Source organism: Giraffa tippelskirchi, chromosome 8 (genome assembly GCF_054371585.1).
Source record: "Giraffa tippelskirchi isolate mGirTip1 chromosome 8, T2T-mGirTip1v1.2.pri, whole genome shotgun sequence".
NCBI classification, from domain to species: domain Eukaryota; kingdom Metazoa; phylum Chordata; class Mammalia; order Artiodactyla; family Giraffidae; genus Giraffa; species Giraffa tippelskirchi.
In genome coordinates, this window is record NC_137282.1 from 54,556,522 (window position 1) to 54,575,412 (window position 18,891).

At 42.6% G+C, this 18,891-nt stretch overlaps 1 protein-coding gene and 1 long non-coding RNA gene across 7 annotated transcripts in view; one reads left to right on the top strand and one right to left on the bottom strand.

Moving 5' to 3' along the window:
• Window positions 1–17: 17 nt before the first annotated feature.
• Window positions 18–3,276, top strand: LOC145517976 (uncharacterized). The gene is made up of 2 exons (XR_014062466.1): window positions 18–376; window positions 2,287–3,276. It is a non-coding gene; the product is annotated as an uncharacterized LOC145517976 (long non-coding RNA).
• Window positions 3,277–9,560: 6,284 nt separating this feature from the next.
• MARCHF6 (membrane associated ring-CH-type finger 6) overlaps window positions 9,561–18,891 on the bottom strand; it is a 76,113-nt gene continuing 66,782 nt past the window's right edge. For 4 of the 6 annotated variants that reach the window (XM_081521296.1, XM_081521299.1, XM_081521298.1 and 1 more), the window contains exons 23-26: window positions 15,654–15,743; window positions 13,697–13,829; window positions 12,610–12,745; window positions 9,561–9,963 (exon numbers count right to left, since the gene is read on the bottom strand). In XM_081521296.1, the coding sequence (XP_081377422.1) occupies window positions 9,873–9,963; window positions 12,610–12,745; window positions 13,697–13,829; window positions 15,654–15,743 (450 nt within the window). In that variant the 3' untranslated portion in view covers window positions 9,561–9,872. Of the gene's footprint in view, window positions 9,964–12,609; window positions 12,769–13,658; window positions 13,830–15,653; window positions 15,744–18,891 lie in introns of all 6 variants that reach the window. The other 2 variants (XM_081521297.1, XM_081521302.1) reach the window with 1 other exon arrangement.

Consider the following 18,891-nt stretch of genomic DNA (forward strand, 5'->3'; position numbering starts at 1 on the left):
AACCGAGACGCGAGCTCGGGCTCCGCCCCTCTGGGGTCGCGCAGGCGCACAAGCCTCGAGCCGGGCTTGTCGCCCGCGTGTGCGGGTCTGGGTTGGGGTGTCGTGGAGAGCGATGCGCTTACGCGGTCTGGCTTCGGCGCCCGCTTTGCATAAATGGGTAGTTTACAGATGCACGAGCGGAACATTTCAATTAAAAGAAGAGGACGTTTGGATCGATTTCCCACTACCAACTGTGAGCGGCGAATTCGCAAATGGCCCTCCTTTCCTTTGCACTGGCTCGGTGAAGCTTTGGAACGAGATGCCTAGTGGCCTCCGTGGAAGGAAGCCGTTGAGGTCCTGGGAGCTGACCTGTGCCCGCAGCGCGAGCCTCCCTGAGGTAACCTGGCCCCTGCGCTCCGGGACACGCGCCCCTGGCCGTTTGTCCAGCATGTGTCTGACCTCCATGCCTTCGCACGCGCTGTTCCCCGTGGCCCGGACCCAGTCGGCACCCTCGGTAAACTCATTCTTCAGTTCAGTTCAGTTCAGTCGCTCAGTCGTGTCCAACTCTTTGCGACCCCATGAAATGCAGCACGCCAGGCCTCTCTGTCCATCGCCAACTCCCGGAGTCTAACCAAACCTATGTCCATCGAGTCGGTGATGCCATCCAACCATCTCATCCTCTGTCGTCCCCTTCTCCTCCTGCCCCCAATCCTACCCAGCATTAGGGTCTTTTCCAGAGTCAACTCTTCGCATGAGGTGGCCAAAGTATTGGAGTTTTAGCTTCAACATCAGTCTTTCCAATGAACACCCAGGATTGATCTCCTTTAGGATGGATTGATTGGATCTCCTTGCAGTCCAAGGGACTCTCAAGAGTCTTCTCCAACACCACAGTTCGAAAGCATCAGTTCTTCGGCGCTCAGCTTTCTTCACCGTCCAACTCTCACATCCATACATGACCACTGGAAAAACCATAGCCTTGACTAGACAGACCTTTGTTGGCAAAGTAATGTCTCTGCTTTTAAATATGCTATCTAGGTTGGTCATAACCTTCCTTCCAATGAGTAAGCATGCATCTTTTAATTTCATGGCTGCAGTCACCATCAGCAGTGATTTTGGAGCCCAAAAAAATAAAGTCTGACACTGTTTCCACTGTTTCCCCATCTATTTCCCATGAAGTGATGGGACCAGATGCCATGATCTTAGTTTTCTGAACGTTGAGCTTTAAGCCAACTTTTTCACTCTCCTTTCACTTTCATCAAGAGGCTCTTTAGTTCTTCTTCACTTTCTGCCATAAGTGTGGTGTCATCTGCATATCTGAGGTTATTGATATTTCTCCCGGCAATCTTGATTCCAGCTTGTGTTTCTTCCAGCCCAGCGTTTCTCATGATGTACTCTGCATATAAGTTAAATAAGCATTCTTCAGATCGTGGTTTAAAAGCCACTTTAGAGAGTGGCAGTTTCTAGCCGAAAGATTTTAACTTGTTTTCCTAAATAAAATGGTGGGGTTGAGCCGATCTAATTGGGTCTGGCCAACCTAGATAGCATATTTAAAAGCAGAGACATTACTTTGCCAACAAAAGTCCATCTAGTCAAGGCTATGGTTTTTCCAGTGGTCATGTATGGATGTGAGAGTTGGACGGTGAAGAAAGCTGAGCGCCGAAGAATTGATGCTTTTGAACTGTGGTGTTGGAGAAGACTCTTGAGAGTCCCTTGGACTGCAAGGAGATCCAATCAATTCATTCTAAAGGAGATCAGTCCTGGGTGTTCATTGAAAGGACTGATGTTGAAGCTGAAACTCCAATACTTTGGCCACCTCATGCGAAGAGTTGACTCATTGGAGAAGACCCTACTGCTGGGAAGGATTGGGGGCAGGAGGAGAAGGGGACGACAGAGGATGAGATGGTTGGATGGCATCACTGACTCAATGGATATGGGTTTGGGTAAACTCCAGGAGTTGGTGATGGACAGGGAGGCCTGGCGTGCTGCAATTCATGGGGTCGCAGAGAGTCGGACACGACTGAGTGACTGAACTGAATTGGGTCTGGGAGAAAATAACCTACTTTTTCCCCGATACAATAGCTTTGGGGCCCAAGGGTAGGAGAAGCTGTTCCATTCTGGTGGATGTTGACTCGGGGAGCAATACAAGGTGTGAAGTGTAGTTTCCGGGTCTCCTGCTGGCTGCTGCAAGGTGCCCTTAACACCCACACTGGATGAAACAGGCCTGAGACCAACCTCTCCTTGCCCGCCTATCGATAGAGTGACCTATCTCCAGGAGAGGCCAGTGACAAGCTCTCCTTCCTTCCCTAGAGCCATCAGGCCCCAAACACAACTCCTCGACTGGGCAACTTAGCAAATGAAGCCTACCTACCAAATGAAGACGCAGGATTCCAACTTCAGAGCACTTGCAAAACTGAAAATAGGCACTACTTAGTGTTATGGGAAAACAAGGAATTTCATACACTGAGAGAGATAAGTGTTAATGGGGCAACGTGGCACTTAAAATATGTTTGATGATTTAGCAGTCTTCTAGGAATTTATCCTACAGAAATACTAATATAGTAATATGGACAAAAATGTTTACTATAGCATGTAATGAGTTAACTGTCAGAAAACTTAAATCATCATCTTATCCACATAATGGAATACAATACAGCTACAAATTTTTCAATGGGACAGCTACTTACGTACCGAGATAAAAAGATGTTCAGAAATATGAAGTCAAAGAAGCACACCACAGAGCTGCCCAGGGCTCATGCCACCTGACATGGGTGTTGATAAAAGTACCTGTAATGCTTACAGAGTCTGGAAGCAAACACCAAACTACTGACAAGTGCTTGCTTCTGGAGGATGGTTTTCAGGTTTTATTTTAACCATATATATATACATTATTTTGATTCTGATTCATTTACTTACTCAACAATATTTACTCAATGCCCAATATGTCCCAGTCCTGAAATAAAGTAAAAAAAAAAAAGTAAAATGAAAGTCGCTCAGTCATGTCCCCATGTACTATACCCTGCCAGGATCCTCTGTCCATGGGATTCTTCAGGTACGAATACTGGAGTGGGTAGCCATTCCCTTCTCCAGGGGATCTTCCCCGACCCAGGGATTGAACCTGAGTCTCCTGCATTGTAGGCAGATTCTTTACCATCTGAGCCACCAGGGAAGCCATGTAGTAATCCCCAAATAGTTTTGTTTTTTAATCTCTGGAGCTTATATTCCAGTGAGGAAAAACATGCAAATACAAATGAGATAAGTAAACTGTACAATATGTTACTAAATATGAAAAGAGAAAAAGGAGAAAAAGGAGACAGGAATGTTCCAGTAGCTACAATTTTAGATGAGATTCCCTAAAACAGCCATTTCAGTGTAGAAATGAGGTTGGGGAAAGCTTGGATATTAAGGCATGGCAAACAGCAAGTGCAAAGGTCCTGAGGTCTGACCTGTTCTGGAAAAGGGGAGGCTGCCTGGAGCACCATAAACACAGGGGTGGGAGTGATGGTGTGACTGCCAAGGGTGTGAACCTGTGAAAAGTTCTCTTCTGATTGTGTCTATCTTCTAGCTGAAATAGGAATAAACATCAGCCAAAAGTCTGGAAGGAGGAGGAGGAGGTGCTTTATTAAAGAAAGAGAATGTATGAAATGATCCATTAGAGAGAATGTATGAACATACTACTTTTTAAAAAAAGTAGAGTTGTAATTAACATGCAAGTTGCACAATTTGGTAAATTCTGACCTGTCAAACCAGAACTCCATCAAGACAGCAAACACATCCATCACACACTCACATCCTCCCCGGCCCATTTCTTCACGCACCTTTGAAACCCCTCAAATCCCTCCTGGCCAAACCCCACCCCCACTGATCTGCTACCTACAGATTTCTGAAGGTTACTTTCGATTTTCTAGAATTCTACATAAATGAAAGCATACATTTTTGGTCTTTCACTCAGCATAATCATTTTGAGGTGTATCCATGTTGTATACCCCAATAGTGAATTGCTTTTTTGTTGCTGAGCAATATTACATGATAATCATTTGTCCACTCACCTACTGATGGGCATGTGGGTTGTTGCCAGCTTTGGGTTATTAACAAATAAAGCTACTGTGAACACTCATGTAGACGTCTTCATATGGACTTTTTCTTTTGGCAAATAACTAGAAGTGTTAAGTACATGTTTTAAGCTTTTAAGAACTGCCCAGCTATTTTCAAAAGTTGTACCACCTTTCTTTCCCTCCAGCAGAGTATGAATTCCAGTTCCTCCACAACCTCATCACAATGTGGGACGGTGTTTTTAATTTCAGTAATAGATTAGGTACGCGGTGGTTTCTCACTGTGGCTTTAATTTGCACTTCATTGTTGTTCAGTCGCTCAGTTGCATCTGACTCTTTGCAGACCCCACGGACTGCAGCGTGCCAGGCTTCCCTGTCCTCCACCATCTCCCAGAGTTTGCTCATGTCCAGAGTCCGTGATACTATCTAACCATGCATTTTACTTATGGCTTATTCTGTTGAACATCTTCTCACGTGCTGGCTTGTCATATATATAGCCTCTTTGGTTAAGTATTAATTTTGCCCATTTTTAAAATAGGCAAATAAATTTTACTGCTGAGTTGAGACTTCTTTACTCCAAAAGCACTTCATCAGAAATGTTTTGCAAATATTTTCTGCCACTCCACGACTTGTCTTCTTGTCCTCTAAACAGTGTATTTCAAAGAGCAGACATCCTCAACTTTGATAAAGCCCAATTCATCCTATTTTTCTTCCAGGGATTACGCTTTGGGGGTTGTAACCCAAGGATGAAGTTTCTCCTTTGTCTTCTAAAAGTTACAGTTTAGGGTTTTACATTTAGGACTATAATCACTGTAAATTACTGTTTGCAAATGTTGAGACATGGGTCAATTTTTAACCTTGCATCTGGATGTCCAATTACTCTAGCACCATCTGTTCACTTTTGCACCTTTGTCAAAAACCAGCAGACCACATGTGTAGGCCTATTTCTGGACTCTATTATGTTCCATCACACACTGGATTTGTGCAGCTAGCAGAAGGGACTGATCAATTTAAGCAAAGAACCAATGAGTGAATGAATGGGGCTCCCAGGTATGAAGCATCTTGTCCTTAAGTTACAGAACAAACATGGAGGAGCAGGAAGGCCGGGGCACTGTTACATAGATATATAAAGGAAGAAATTTCAAAAAGATGATGCTTAGACAATGTACAGTGGGTTACTAGGTGTTGACATATGGACAGCTGTAGTGCCACGTGGGTCTGAGCAGAAGTCAACTGCACGAGGGTGAAAGAGGAGTTGTGGGTGTGTGGGAGCAGGGGTGCTATGTACATGCGACAGTAATGAAGGATGCAGTCTACTCATCACAGACTTCCCCAGGTGCATCCTTGCTCTGTGTTCCTCCTGGCATTTTACTCATACCTGTAACAGAACCTGTTGCTCATTTTTTCCTGTTCTTTTCCAGTCTAACTGGGCTCCTTGAAGGTAGATCCCATACTTCATTCCACTATAGTACTAAGTACAGTGCTGGAAACAGAACAGACACCAAAGTAAATGAGGGTGGGGTGGGTTGAGTGTTACCTCCACACACCCTTATGGCACTTGTGATGTGGGTTCCATTTCAGCAAGAGTGGCTGCAAGTCGCACAGTGGGGGGAGGGAACTGATGACCCCTTACTGAGATTCACCGCATGACAATGAAATTTGTCTGCTGTGAAATTTCAACTTCACAGCTTATACATACCCTGTGGGTCAAACAGCATTTCACCTACCACTACTGCATTTAAAATACAGATATACTCGATTTTTTAAAAAAAATCATTAAAAAAACCTGAACCTAGAAAAAAAGGAATCTTGTCACAAGGGCCCTTTAGTAACCCACGCTGCGGTCCTTTCCTTTTTCTCTGATACATATGATCAGTATGTGAAGTGGACTTGACTGGCTTCATTCCATCCAGATCTCCACTGAGAGTCCACCCAGGGAAGCTTCATGCTGGGACCTTGCAATGAGGGCGCGGAGCCGGGCAGTGTCTCACCTGCCGCACGAGGAGGGCTGCACTCTTCCTGGTGAGGATGGTCTGTAATCACAGTCAAGGGAGAGGCAAGGAGGCAGGGAGAGTGCACCTTCTGCAACTATACTTTTAAATTTACCCTTAACACAGAACGGAGGGGCTATAATCATGTAATTTCAGTTTTCTCTTCCATAATTATTGTATTTTTAACGGTCTGGATTATCTGCCTCTACCAACTAATAATGCACGTTTCTGTAATTCTGAAGCAACCATGCCACAAAGCAAAAATAAACGAACCAAAAAAGCTAGGCTACAACTAACATTTTTATTCAATTTTGTTCTCTCAACTCAGAAGGCAACAAAGGACCACATAAAAAAGGGAACACTTTAGAATATGTACACATAAAGTTGGTCTGCATATCTGTGTTTAGTAGAAAACTGACATCCCAACTAAGTAAATGTTCTATTTATTGAGCTTCTACAACAGTCATTTCTAGGCCCTATGGTCATTACATTTTCATTTAAGGTACTAATTTTGTGACTACAAAATGAGGCACTCATACAAAACAGATGGGAATGAAAACAGATGTATAATATCTTCATGTTGCATTAAATGCCCAAGACATTGTTGGGGATCATCTGAAAGAAGCCCTTATTTACTCAAGATGGCTGTTTTTAAAAAATGACAGAGGGCGGTAATGGATTGAAAGGAAAAATATCTGACTGCAGTGCACGTTAATGAAGGAAACACAAGGGAGTTCGAGAATCTCCAGAAGTGAGGCTTCTCCTAGTACCTCTGTGCTAAGACATTTGTTTTCTTCTTGAAGGCGACTGAACAGGTAACATTCTTAAGGAGTATTTTAAACATAATCATTTAAATTTACAATATAAAAAATTTATCACAGTAAGTAAAGAGCTTAAAATGTTCAGTCCTGAAAATGACAATAAGTAGCTCACTTGAACATTTTAAAAGTGCCAATGTTCTTACGCTGGTGCAACATTCTCAGAGTAAGTGAATGAGTGAGTAAAGGTGTGTGTGTTTTAAAAAGTCATTAATTCAACCTAAATTCAAGAATTACACTTTAATAGTAGCATTTTGCCAATACAGAAAGGACATACCATCTAGGATCAAATCATCCGAGAAAAAGTTATTCTCTAGTACTTGAATAAGGGAAAGAAAAAACACAAGACAAGAATCCACAGTAATAACAGTTATATTAAATGTTGAAATAAAAATTACTTTTCATTTACATCTGGAATTGAGATGTCCAATCTCCAAGGTTTTTCCAGAGAACTAACAGGAAAAAAAAATCACCTAAAAACATGGAGCTTTTTTAAGGCTAGCTATACACAAACTTCACATTGGCATTTTTTCTTCAGCTTTCATCTCAACTATTAGTACTTAATAGTAGTTTAAAAATCAAACATAATTTGCTAATAATGAACAACTGCACACTTCATACTGTGACCATTTGATAACTGGTCATATAAAACTAACCCCAAATGTTGATTTGTCTTCAATTTATAAACAGGAAAAATAAAGCAAAAAGGTCTTTCCTAATGAACTTCCTTGAAGACAGTTTTAGCCCAATGTAAAATGAAGAACTAGACTTTTTTTTTTTTTTTAATTCTACATGAAGAAGGGCAGCAATACTAGCACTTTCTGAACTAGAAGTTTAAACATTTATAATACTATTAGTTAATAATAAAATCCTGATGCTACCCAAGTAAATAGTATGCGAGCAAATGCTTTCTTCATGAAAGTATTCACCTCATTGAAAACAACAGGACAAAGTACAAATGAAAAACCAGGGGAAATCCTTAAGTAAGATAAGACAAAGTTATCTGCCAGTGAAATGGAGGGCAACTTTTTGGCCATTCTTTTTTTTTTTTACAAAATATCTGATAAGATTCATTTAAAATTTTGTAGAGTAACAATTTTTGTCTATTGTGGTATCTGTCTAGATCTCTTTCTGGCAAAACAGATAAATATGTTCCAGTAACTTTGTATCAAGATCTACAAATTCTCTGAAAAATTTAAAAAGAAACAAAATTAACATAATCAAAGTTATATGCCCAATTTTATATTTTTTCCCCAAAGAGAACAATTTATATAGACATACACCATAACAAGTGGCATTATGTTTAAAAAAATGCTCCTAATTTTTACAGTAGGACTAAATTTCTAAGTGAGGGTAGGGCTAGCAAAGACCTCATTTCAAACATGAGAAAGGGTCACTACAAAGTGTGAAAACTGTAACACTGAGTCCTATGTCAAGCTTTTTCTTTTTTTGATACTGATGTTTTAAAGTTCTCACTTACCACTTCAGGAAAAATTGCTGAAATACGAAACAATCAGAACCTAGTGCTTTTGATTTTGGTAGCTTATGTTTGGCTGACTCTCATACTTTAAAAATCCTTGGATTTAAGCCTATGGGTTTTAATACTATATGGAAACTCTTTTATGGTTTCTTAAGACCTATGCTGACCATTTTCTCTGAGAACTTCTAAGTTATCATTCATAAAACAAACACTCCCCTTACAATATACCATCACCATCAAACACTGGGATCACGGGCTCGACCATTCTCTCTCTCTCTCTCCATTTTTCACTTGAAGCTTTGGTTATATGGGAAAATCGAGTCTCTAAGTGTTCTGCCTTCTGAGATTTTACAGCACGCTTCCAATGAAATACATTCTGCACTCCTATGTTAAAAGGCCAGCGTGGCCAGCTTCCTCCTGGTTCAAATAAAATCAAGCTGGTTTTGATAGTTTTATTCTGTAAACAAAAAGCTTCAGAAACTTTGGAGAAAAGCACTGGCCCTAATCCTCACCCAGGGACGTGCTCGCCAGCAGGACCTGGGGTTCCAGCCAGTCTCCTCTAATCTCAGCCCACAATCTAATGCTGTCAACCTAAGACCACAAACCGCGGCTACACTGGACAGACACTTCAGTATGTCCTTATTCCAGGAAGATGCAGGATCACTGGTGATGTTATTTTCTTAAGATTTATGATCTTGAGTGACTCCTGGCCACTGCTGCCAAAAGGACAGCTGTGTGTGGGAAAGGGGATTGGGGGACCTAAGGAAAAAACTTCTTTTGGACTTTTGTTTTTCCTCTTAAGTATAGACATGCCCCTAACAAGCACAAAACCCCAACTCCCGATGCTGATCACTAGGAATATTAAATTATCAAAATTAAAAATAATTTCCTCACCTAGCACAAGATACTATACAATATTACAAACACAGACACATGAAAAAAAATCAGGCAGTAGAAAATGTACAACAGCTTTGGTGTTATACAAAATAACTTCCAAAAACGATTGACAGTGAAGCACAAGTTCATGTTTTCTTACCACAGACACTCCACTGTTGATTTCTTGTTTCCTCTTACGTTCTTGGTAAGGTCTGAACAGCCAAGACACACAGAACACACAGTTCACTTAAAAGAACCGCTAGGAACACCAGGACATTGTGCTCCAAAAGACGTCATTAAAAAGTTTTGCCTCTGCACTACAGCTCTGTGGCACATATCCTGTTAAGATCACAGCAGGTCCAAAATAAAGTGACAACTAGATTTAATAAATTAATATACATTTTGTTTAAAGATGTACAATGCACATTCTGTTTAATCCAGGGCTCTAGGGTATCCAGGAACTTCTATTTACACATGTACAGACCTCAGACAGCAGTGATGTCAGAAGATGCAAGGGCGGCAGAGTCTCGCTGTTGCTCGCTGAGTGCTGAGCACACAGGTCAGATACACCTAACTTAAAAACAATGCTGAGAGATCACTGGGGAAATCTCCAGAGAGAAGTCCACAAAAAAGGACACGTAAAGGCAAGGGGAAGGTCAAGGTAGTTGAGACAACCACTTTATTCTTGGGACGACTGTGGAGGTGGTGGTGACGTGCCTTGTTTGCCGGATTTCCGTTCATAGTTCACGAGGCGCTGGCCCACAAGGTACCTGGTTGTAAAAACAGGGTGGTTACTCTCTTCTGTCATCTTCCTTATTAAAACATCCTTCCTTGGGGTAGCCAGTGATACATTTTTTAAAATGTAAATCAGATCACTTCACTTCCTCTTAGAACCTTCAATAGTTAGGGAGGTAGACTGGGGGGTCAAGAATGACCACCAGCACAAAAGCAGGCATTTCATAGCAAGCTACGGGGCTTATGGGAGACAGAGACACACAGGTCAGTGGCCTCAGATGCTATGCGATGGAGGATACGCTCTGGTCCACAGGCCAGGGGCCCTCAGAAACTGAACCCTGGAGGCCAGAGGTAGGTAAGGTCAAGTCAACTTACTCAGGGGATTCATGTCTTACAGATCATATTTTACAAAACAGGTAAAGTGGACAGATCTGAAGATATGGACTGGAAATATCACCGGAAAGCTGGGTAGGGAGGAGAGTCAAACTCTGAAAAGCTCTAGCTCTCAAGAAAAGGAGAAATCAAAGGACAAAGTTTTCAAGGAGGTCAAACGGAGAAGTGTGTGTGCAAGGGACTGACAGAAGGTAGGAGCTTATGGTCCAAGAAAGAAGGCTAACTGTCCGTAACCTGTGCGATGTGGTGGCAGGAGGTGATGACAGATAAAGCAGGGCTGCAGAGATGGAGATGGAAGTTCCTGTGGTTGGAGTGACGAGGCGGAGGTCCCCTACCAGGGACGGCGTCCCGGTAACAACCACAGGGGCTGGGGAGGAGGAGCAGGAGTGTGCCTCTCCTGGAGGCTGACCCCAGGAGAAGAGTGGGTGCAAAGCTGATGGCAACAAGCTGGGGCAGGGGTCAGAACAAGTGCGCCCACTTGAGGAGTCAGCAACACTGATCCAGAAGTGCCCAGCAGGACCTGACACGATGGTGTGAGAGTGGGACAAGGAGGCCAGCCCGTGACAGGGTGCTGGGCACTGCTGCAGCCAACAGCAAGCACGCAAAAGCCCGGGGAACGAAGGCTGGGCACGTGCTGAGGACTCAGGACTCAGCAGCTTTTCTTTTTCACCATGACTTTCTCCCCGACTTTTATCTATCACTCTTCATCCAACACATGCTGCACGAGGTACTCTGGCAGTTTATGCCAAGGAGCTTAAAAACACTCCACTAATCCTACTGCTTCTTCGTCACGAGCTCACTGTTTAATCCCTTTTTGTCCTCCTGATATTCTTTCTGAAGGTAACCATTCCTTATCCCGCTGTTCCCCAACCAAACAGCGTTTTTTCAAACTGTGAGGATTTTGCAAATGTTTTAGACAATGCCAACCTAGTAATATCTGACCTAACACATAGGGCACTACCTGACACACACCTGAAGTTCAAACTATAGCAAGATATCAAGCACAGAGAGAAAAGCAAAGTAAACTTTGCCCAGGACCCAAAAAGTAGGGGCAGAAAAAGGAGACTGAGGCCACAGGCAGTCCTAGTATCCTCGCCCGCCATACACACGGGCACGCCTGACGCCTCCCAAGGACCAAGCCCTGAGAGGCGCACTGTGGATATACACTGGCGAACAGGATGTGGCCTCCGTGGAGCCTGCAGTTCAATGGTTTCCTGCACAAAGAGACAGAGGGGAAAGACAACAGAGTGTGCTGGGATACGGGCAGCTCCCAAGGGCGTGTCTCCTGTGATTTACTGCACTATTACTGCGCTGCCAAGTCAGGGGAGGGGAGAAAAACTGACTTTCAGCACTGAAATCGCCCTCCCCATTCCTTCATGATTGACAGAACTTACACTCTGACTCCCTAAGAGGTCTAGTGTTTATTACCATCGGTAAATTATCTGGAGAAGCCCTGAACACTCTAGATTTCACTCTTTAAAAAGTTACTCTTAAGTTAAGAGTCCTCCAAGTAACAAGGCGACCATATAATCTGTTGTCCAAAGCTGGCTCTCACGACTAAATGGGGGCAGCTGCTAACGATGACACAAAGGCGGCACGTGTAAACTGGGACTTTCCCGGGCAGACGAAGACGGAGAATGACAGACACACTTCCTCTGTGAGACACCATTACAGCAAAGAGGATCCCGCCTTCCAGGAGGACACAGAGGGTCAAAGGGCTGTTACCCCAGAAGGTGTTTTCGTCGACTGTCCTCCGTTTCTCAGAGGGCAGGTAGCAGCGTTTCCTCAAAACAGAAGGCGGCACAACACTTTAGAGTAACCTTAATCTCTTCTCTCAGGAACAGGCAGAGTAACCCACTGGCCCTTGGCTACAGGAAGGGCTTCGGCAGCACTGCTAGCTCCTAGTGTAGGCTTTTTTTTTCCTCTTTAGGTTTCTTATTTATCTAAAACTACTTAATATATTGCCAGACCAAGACATCTGAAAACAGACTGAAAAGTATTTCAAATGGACATTAAAAAAATCTACCCCCCCAAACGACTTTCAGTCTTTTTCATCTCTGTCACTGATAATTCCGTTTTTTTTTTCAGTTGCTTGACCCAAGCAAGTCCTTAATAACTCTCCTTTTTACTTTCTACACCCAACCTGTTAGCAAATCCTATTTATTCTACCTCAAAATACATCCAGAACCTGAGCACTTTTCCCTCCTGTGATTTATCGCATTAGACACAATAGTTAAGATACGAGACATTTTAACAAGGGCAGATAGACTAATGAAGTCTAGACTTACTTGTCATTTTTAATATGTTCATAAAGGCGCTTAAACTGGCGGACCTGGAAGGACAAGATTCCCATCAACACCACAACCATCAGCAAAAATGGATAAATCCGCCGATGGACCAAATTTTGCATTTCCGCAGTAACACCTGTAAAACCAAAAAAAGGAGAACTCTTAAGTATACATGCAGTGTATACAGAAAGACAGTGAAATGAAAATACATCCTTTCCCTAAGAAGAGGGAAGGGGAGCTTAACTGAAACCTATCCTGTACGACACAGAGGGAGGCCAGGAGTGCCTGGGGCCAGCCCCAGCCAGAGGAGGAACCCCATGAGCTACCCCACGAGCTAGATTGTGCTCTGAAGGCCACAGAGCAACCAAAGAAAGGATGTTCACCAAAAAGTCTTGAACAGTAAGACCTGTTCTTTTGAGAGGTCATTGTGGCTGCAGTGTAGAGAATGAGTTAGTGGTCGAGGGTTCTGAGCAGGGAACCCAGAGATGAAACAGCAGAGGTTGCAGTGAGAGCCTATCTCTGTCTCAACAGGAGGCAGGCAAGGGCTCAGAGATGAGAGAATGGGTTCCTAGGGTCAGATCAGCAGGACCCAGAGGCCAGCTGAGTCTGAAGAGCAGAAAGCCTCAGGTGACATGTATGACCTTCAAGGTCTCTGATTTATCCAACTTGTTGGATGATAATGGGGGTAACTGAGAGAGGGAACTCAGTAGAAGAAAAAGACCTGGAGGGGAAAACTGTTTATATTATTGAACATGTGCTGGCTTTAAGGTCGTGTGAGAATTGTTTAGCATCTAATTACTAAGATGCTGTCTACATGTTAAAGTGTCACAAATGAGCATCTCCTCTTTGGTTTTTCTTTAACGCTAAAGAAGATTTTTATGTGTCAATACTTTCTTACTTGCCTAGAGAAAAACACTGTGACAAAGAGTATTATTATCATTATCTTACCCTGACTAGTGAAATCTAAAAAAAAAAATAGTCTTTGAAAATCATTGTTTTAGCTGGATTTATATTTACAATAAAGCGTTTGGAGCCAGGTAACCTCATACTGGAAGGGGCAAGAATGTACTGATGTGGATAAACCCACCGAGTAAAGGAACGATGCCGGACGCAATGACGTAAGGTACACACAGGGAAAGCAAGAGCACAGAGATCACTGGTGCTGCCAGTTTCCGAACGATGTACTGAAGGTCAATGTTCCGGATGCCATTTGCGTAAACCTGAAACACAGGGGGAGGGTGAGAGCCAAGACACAAGACAAATTCCTCCCGGCTAACAGAGCAATCTCGACTGCAGTCAAGCCACGGGGAGCAGGATCTACCAGCCCAAACGGATTCAAGGTGGCCCTTTTTTCCAGAAGTCAAGGCAAATTCTAGAACACAACATAGGAGTGGTGTCCACAAATTTTTAAAAGAAATGCATTTACCTCCTAACATTTTGCAGTTAACTCTGCTAAGAGATGAAATAGTAAGACCTAATTGAGAATAACAGTTACACTAGCTTTGTGCTATACAACACCAGGTGGCATCCGTAACATTAGTTGAAGACCACATAACTTGAAGTAACTTTATATATAAATTGTGTGAGAGTAACTGTGTTATTACTCAAGATTACATTCATTTTATCTGAATATAAGAAAACATTACAAATAGGAAGCATGTTTCTAAAAAGCTAGTTATAAATCAAATTTGAACAAATCAAAACATATTTTATGTAATAATTCAGTATAAAAGAATGCTACAGTCAATTTTTTATTTCAAAAATTTCTAAAATATTTCCATCATTTTATCTAGAAAGTTCTACTGAATAGTACTGCAGAGGAAAGAATGGATGGCAGTGGGGAGATCCCGGGAATAATGGAAAATAAAACACGGCGTGCAGAAGGGGACAAAGCTGAAGAGTGCCGTGTTTCCCCAGCGCTTCAGCCCCTCGTGGCCCCTGGTCACACAGTGCGGTGCAGCTCACACCAGGCCCGGGACCCCTTTGACATGGGCCAGAGCATCGGAACATGAATGACACACAGGCTTCTCGGACCCCCTCAAAGTCCTTTTAACCCAAATGCATTTAAATTAATGTAGGAAGGCATCTCATTGTTTCTCAATCATTTTAAAGACTTAGACACATGTATGAGAAAGAATGCATCAGAGAGAAAAATGTCATAAAGATCAACAATGTTTCACAGCCTCCAGCTGTAACTAATGCTTACTCTCCAAGAGGGTCAGGTCTCACCCAGAACCTCTGAAGTGGACTGGTCTGTACCCCCACAATCCATCTCACTTCAGAATCAGCCCTCTCTTCAGAGACACATGCAAACACACACAATGGCTCTTCCCGGTCCCACAAATCTCCAGGTACAGGAATTTTTGGACTATTTTTTTGTGCATACTGGACTGAGAACTATTTCATATACATCAAAAGGAGGTGTACCTTTAGTGCTACAAAACTGTAACACCTTATTAATTTGGTGCTGCCCTAAGGACAAGTAGGTTGTTTTTAAGTCCATCCTCTAGCAAACTAAACTTAAAAGAAGTACCAAAATTTACTACATTCGTTATTTTGAAATAATCTTTCTAAATTGAATTATCCTACTTCCTAGCCTTATTATCAAAGTACAGAAGCACAACCTATCTCTTTCAAGGTTATCACCACAATGACCAAATTATCTGGGAGTTCCGTAATACAAAACTGTCTTAGGTGCTACATAGCTAGAATAGCTCTATTTTTTAAATCTACTCTTTTCCTGCCTTTTTCTTTATTGCCTTGCACAATTCTCTACTACAGGTTTACAAACTTGAATCCCTGCTCTTAAAAAAAAAAGAAAAGCACGTGTGCTAAATTCTGCCTTTACTTTGCTCAGGCATCTAGGTACTCTAAGCTACCAGTTAACTTCAGGTAAGGGAAGTTTTAAGAGTAGTTGATGATAAGAGTAAAAAGTACCTTTCTCCAAAAAAAAAAATTATATATCCTCATTAAGGAAAATGTAGAAAACTTAGAGAGAAGTGGGAACGTGGAAAATAAAGGCCCCATGAGTGAAACTTGCTTACCTGCTCAATTACAGTTTTCAGCCACCACTGAGGACCCATCAATGTTATAGCTGCAATGATTTTGGCATGCAGGACTCCAAGTGCCCAGTCCTAGGGAATAAAAATCATTTAACAGGTTTTGTTTTTAGCAATAAACCCAACACAGAGGCTATACAATTTTCTTGCATTATTTACTTCAAAACACAAGTTCTGTTGGATCAGTAAAAATTTTATAGAAGCGTAATAAATACACTGGAAGAAAACTCACGAAAGTTCAATGCTTCTACCAAAACTCATTCTTATTATCTTCCCTACCCCCATAAAAAAAATCTACATTATTTTCCCAAGAGAACTAAGAAAAGTGTTTACATTAGTGGAGATCTCAACAAGCAACTAAATAACACAGTGCCCTGATTTTATTTCATCACACCATTCTTACGCTGTTCTATCGGTTTGGACAGGGAAGCCCACCCTGTCTGACTTAAAGAAGCCATCCCGAGGGCTCAAAGCACTTTGAGCTAGTGCACTGGCAGTTCTGCTGAACTGCTACTAGGACCCCCACTGCCACAGGGAGCTCCTCGCGGGGCCTCCTGTCCACCCCCACTCTCCACCAGGCAGCCAAAGTGATTGCCACTCCTACCATCCAAGGGATCTCTTAAAAGTGCAAATCAGATCATTTACAGAGCCTTCCCTGCTTACAACCCTAAACATGGCACACAAAGTCCTTCATAATCTGTTCTCTGTTTATCTAAAAATATCTGTGTATTTTTTTTTAAGTATCACATAACATGTAAATCTATTCTTACATAAAACTGAAACCTTTCCAGGGACAGCTGGAGTCCTCTGTGATCACCAGCCCAAATCCTGACCCCACCCCACCCCCAGCAGTAACCACAGCTAACATCTTCTACATTGGTTTCCCTAGGCACCAACCAATGTCTGTACCTGTTACGTCCCACAGGAAATACACAATACCCATTTTTCATGGACTTTGCCCATACTGCTCTGTTCTGATATTCCGGTTGGGCTGGCTGTTTTACAAAACATCTTCAAAATGGGGTGGGAGGCTGAAGCATGCACTGAATTCTTGCATAACCTCGAATACCACTCTATCCTGACAGATGAATGACTGAATGACATTTTGTCTGGGTACAGGAAGCATGGTTTTTGTCCCTTTTATCTTAGTGGTCTCTAAACACCTTTCTAGCTTCTACGGTTTCAGTGCTACAAAGTCCATTGCCAGTATGGTTCTTTTTGGAACTTGTGATTTAATTCAGAAATTTTACCAAGATGTACCCAAATATGTGTTTTCCTCATCAATTTCCATTTCATCAAACCTGATAAGCTCCTTCAACCTACAGATTAGTTCTTTTCTTAAGAATGTCTATTTCTGTTTCAGCGTGGCCCCGTATTTTCGCACTATAGGACCCTTTTCATGAGTGGTATTAAGTCTCCTGGCTGTATCCACCACCTCCTCTCCCCTCAATTGCCTGCTCTTCAGTTGTGCACCATGCATCAGTCTTCCAGGCCTCCAGTCTGAGCCTTAATGGTGACTGGTCACATATTTAATTCATTTATTGAATTTGTCTGAAATCCATGCTATAAAACACCACGACAATTTCACTGTGTTTTATGGGTGCTGCTGTGTGTGCATTCATACATATCCTAATCGCCTGTGTTTTTATCTTCTGTTTGGATGCTCACAGCTCTGCAAGCAGTTCCCCATCACTGGGCCTTTTCCTTCTGTGGCTGCTGGGCCCCTCCTTACATAAAACAGTTGTTACTTTTCTCTGTAGGCTCAATGTGGCTCAGAGGCTTGGACTGAGAATAGCCTACAGGGCTGCAAAAGGATCTTTTAGCTCATTAGACCTCTGGGGTAGCAAGCCAACAGCTTGCCAATGAGAACATGGAGAAAGTCTCCCTGCTTTTTCTCTATCCTCCCAGGCTCCAGGCAGAGAAGATTCAACCCACCAGCTCAGCTCTCTCGTGGCCTTTGGGAGTCCAGAAGGCACCCAAGTGAAGTTAACACTCACCTGGGGAGGAACACAGAACACTGAGGTTCCAGCTCTTTCAAATCCTCTGCTTTGCAGTTCTTTCCCACAAAACAAAACACACCACACTAGCTCCTCTGCTAGAATTCCAGAAGAGCCCAACCTCCTGTAGAACTGCTTAGAGTCAGGGATGAACAAAACACAAGTTGTTGCTTCAAACTTTGGATTTTATCCAGAATATTAAGGATATCATGCTGTCGGCAACTTGTATCTATCCTATACTCAAAAATGTATCTGAGAGCTAGCTATATTAAAACATACAGCAAAACAAAAGCAAAAAATGAAACACACAGCTTGACTTCTTTTTAACTGCTGCACTGAATTCAAAAGGAAAGATATATCAGATTTTACTTAGTCATCTTCTACTGATGGACATCTGGCTTGCTTCTAAGTTTTCTGATATCATAAAAATCACATGATAGCAGAACAACCCTGTTCATGTCTCCTGCACACGTGTAAATATTTCTTTGCAGGATTTCTGAAAAGTAAAACTGATGGGTCACAACATATAAAGATTCTTGAAACTGAGTAATTTCAACTACTCTGCCAAGGTCAGGATGTCGGACACCGTCAAGACCACCAAGAACACGTGTACAGGCGAACAAGCTGCATCACTACTCAATGCAGTGAGGGAGAACAGACAAGTGTGGAGGACTCGGAGCCCTGAGCAAGAGTTAGAAAAGGCTTATTATAGTTCTCTGGCTTGTGTGAAGTGATCTGGGGAGAATTTAAGGAAGCAGGGCTTTGCTCTATTCCAGATGCTATTTAGAAAAGTAGCCCACCAGGCTCCTCTGTCCATGGGGTTCTACAAGCAAGAATACTGGAGTGGGGTGCTGTGCCCTCCTCCAGGAGATCTTCCCAACCCAGGGATCAAACTCAGATCTCCTGCATTGCAGGCAGATGATTTACTCTCTGAGCCACCAGGAAAGCCCATTAGAAAAGTCCTGGTAATCTATAATTGGATATTTTAATAAATCTTATCCAGAAGACAGGACAGACTAAGGCTAATAAAACTGCAGCTGCAAACGAAGGAGCAGCCAGTCATGGGCTTGTTTGGTCATTTGTGTGGTTTGGACAATGCTCACGCTTTGCCTGCATTCAGACATGATTATGGAGGGGCCTTAATTTTGTTGTGATCCATCACGGTCACAGAGCGGCAGTATAATGCCGATGTTCCATCAACTGTTCATATCCAACAGGAGGCACAG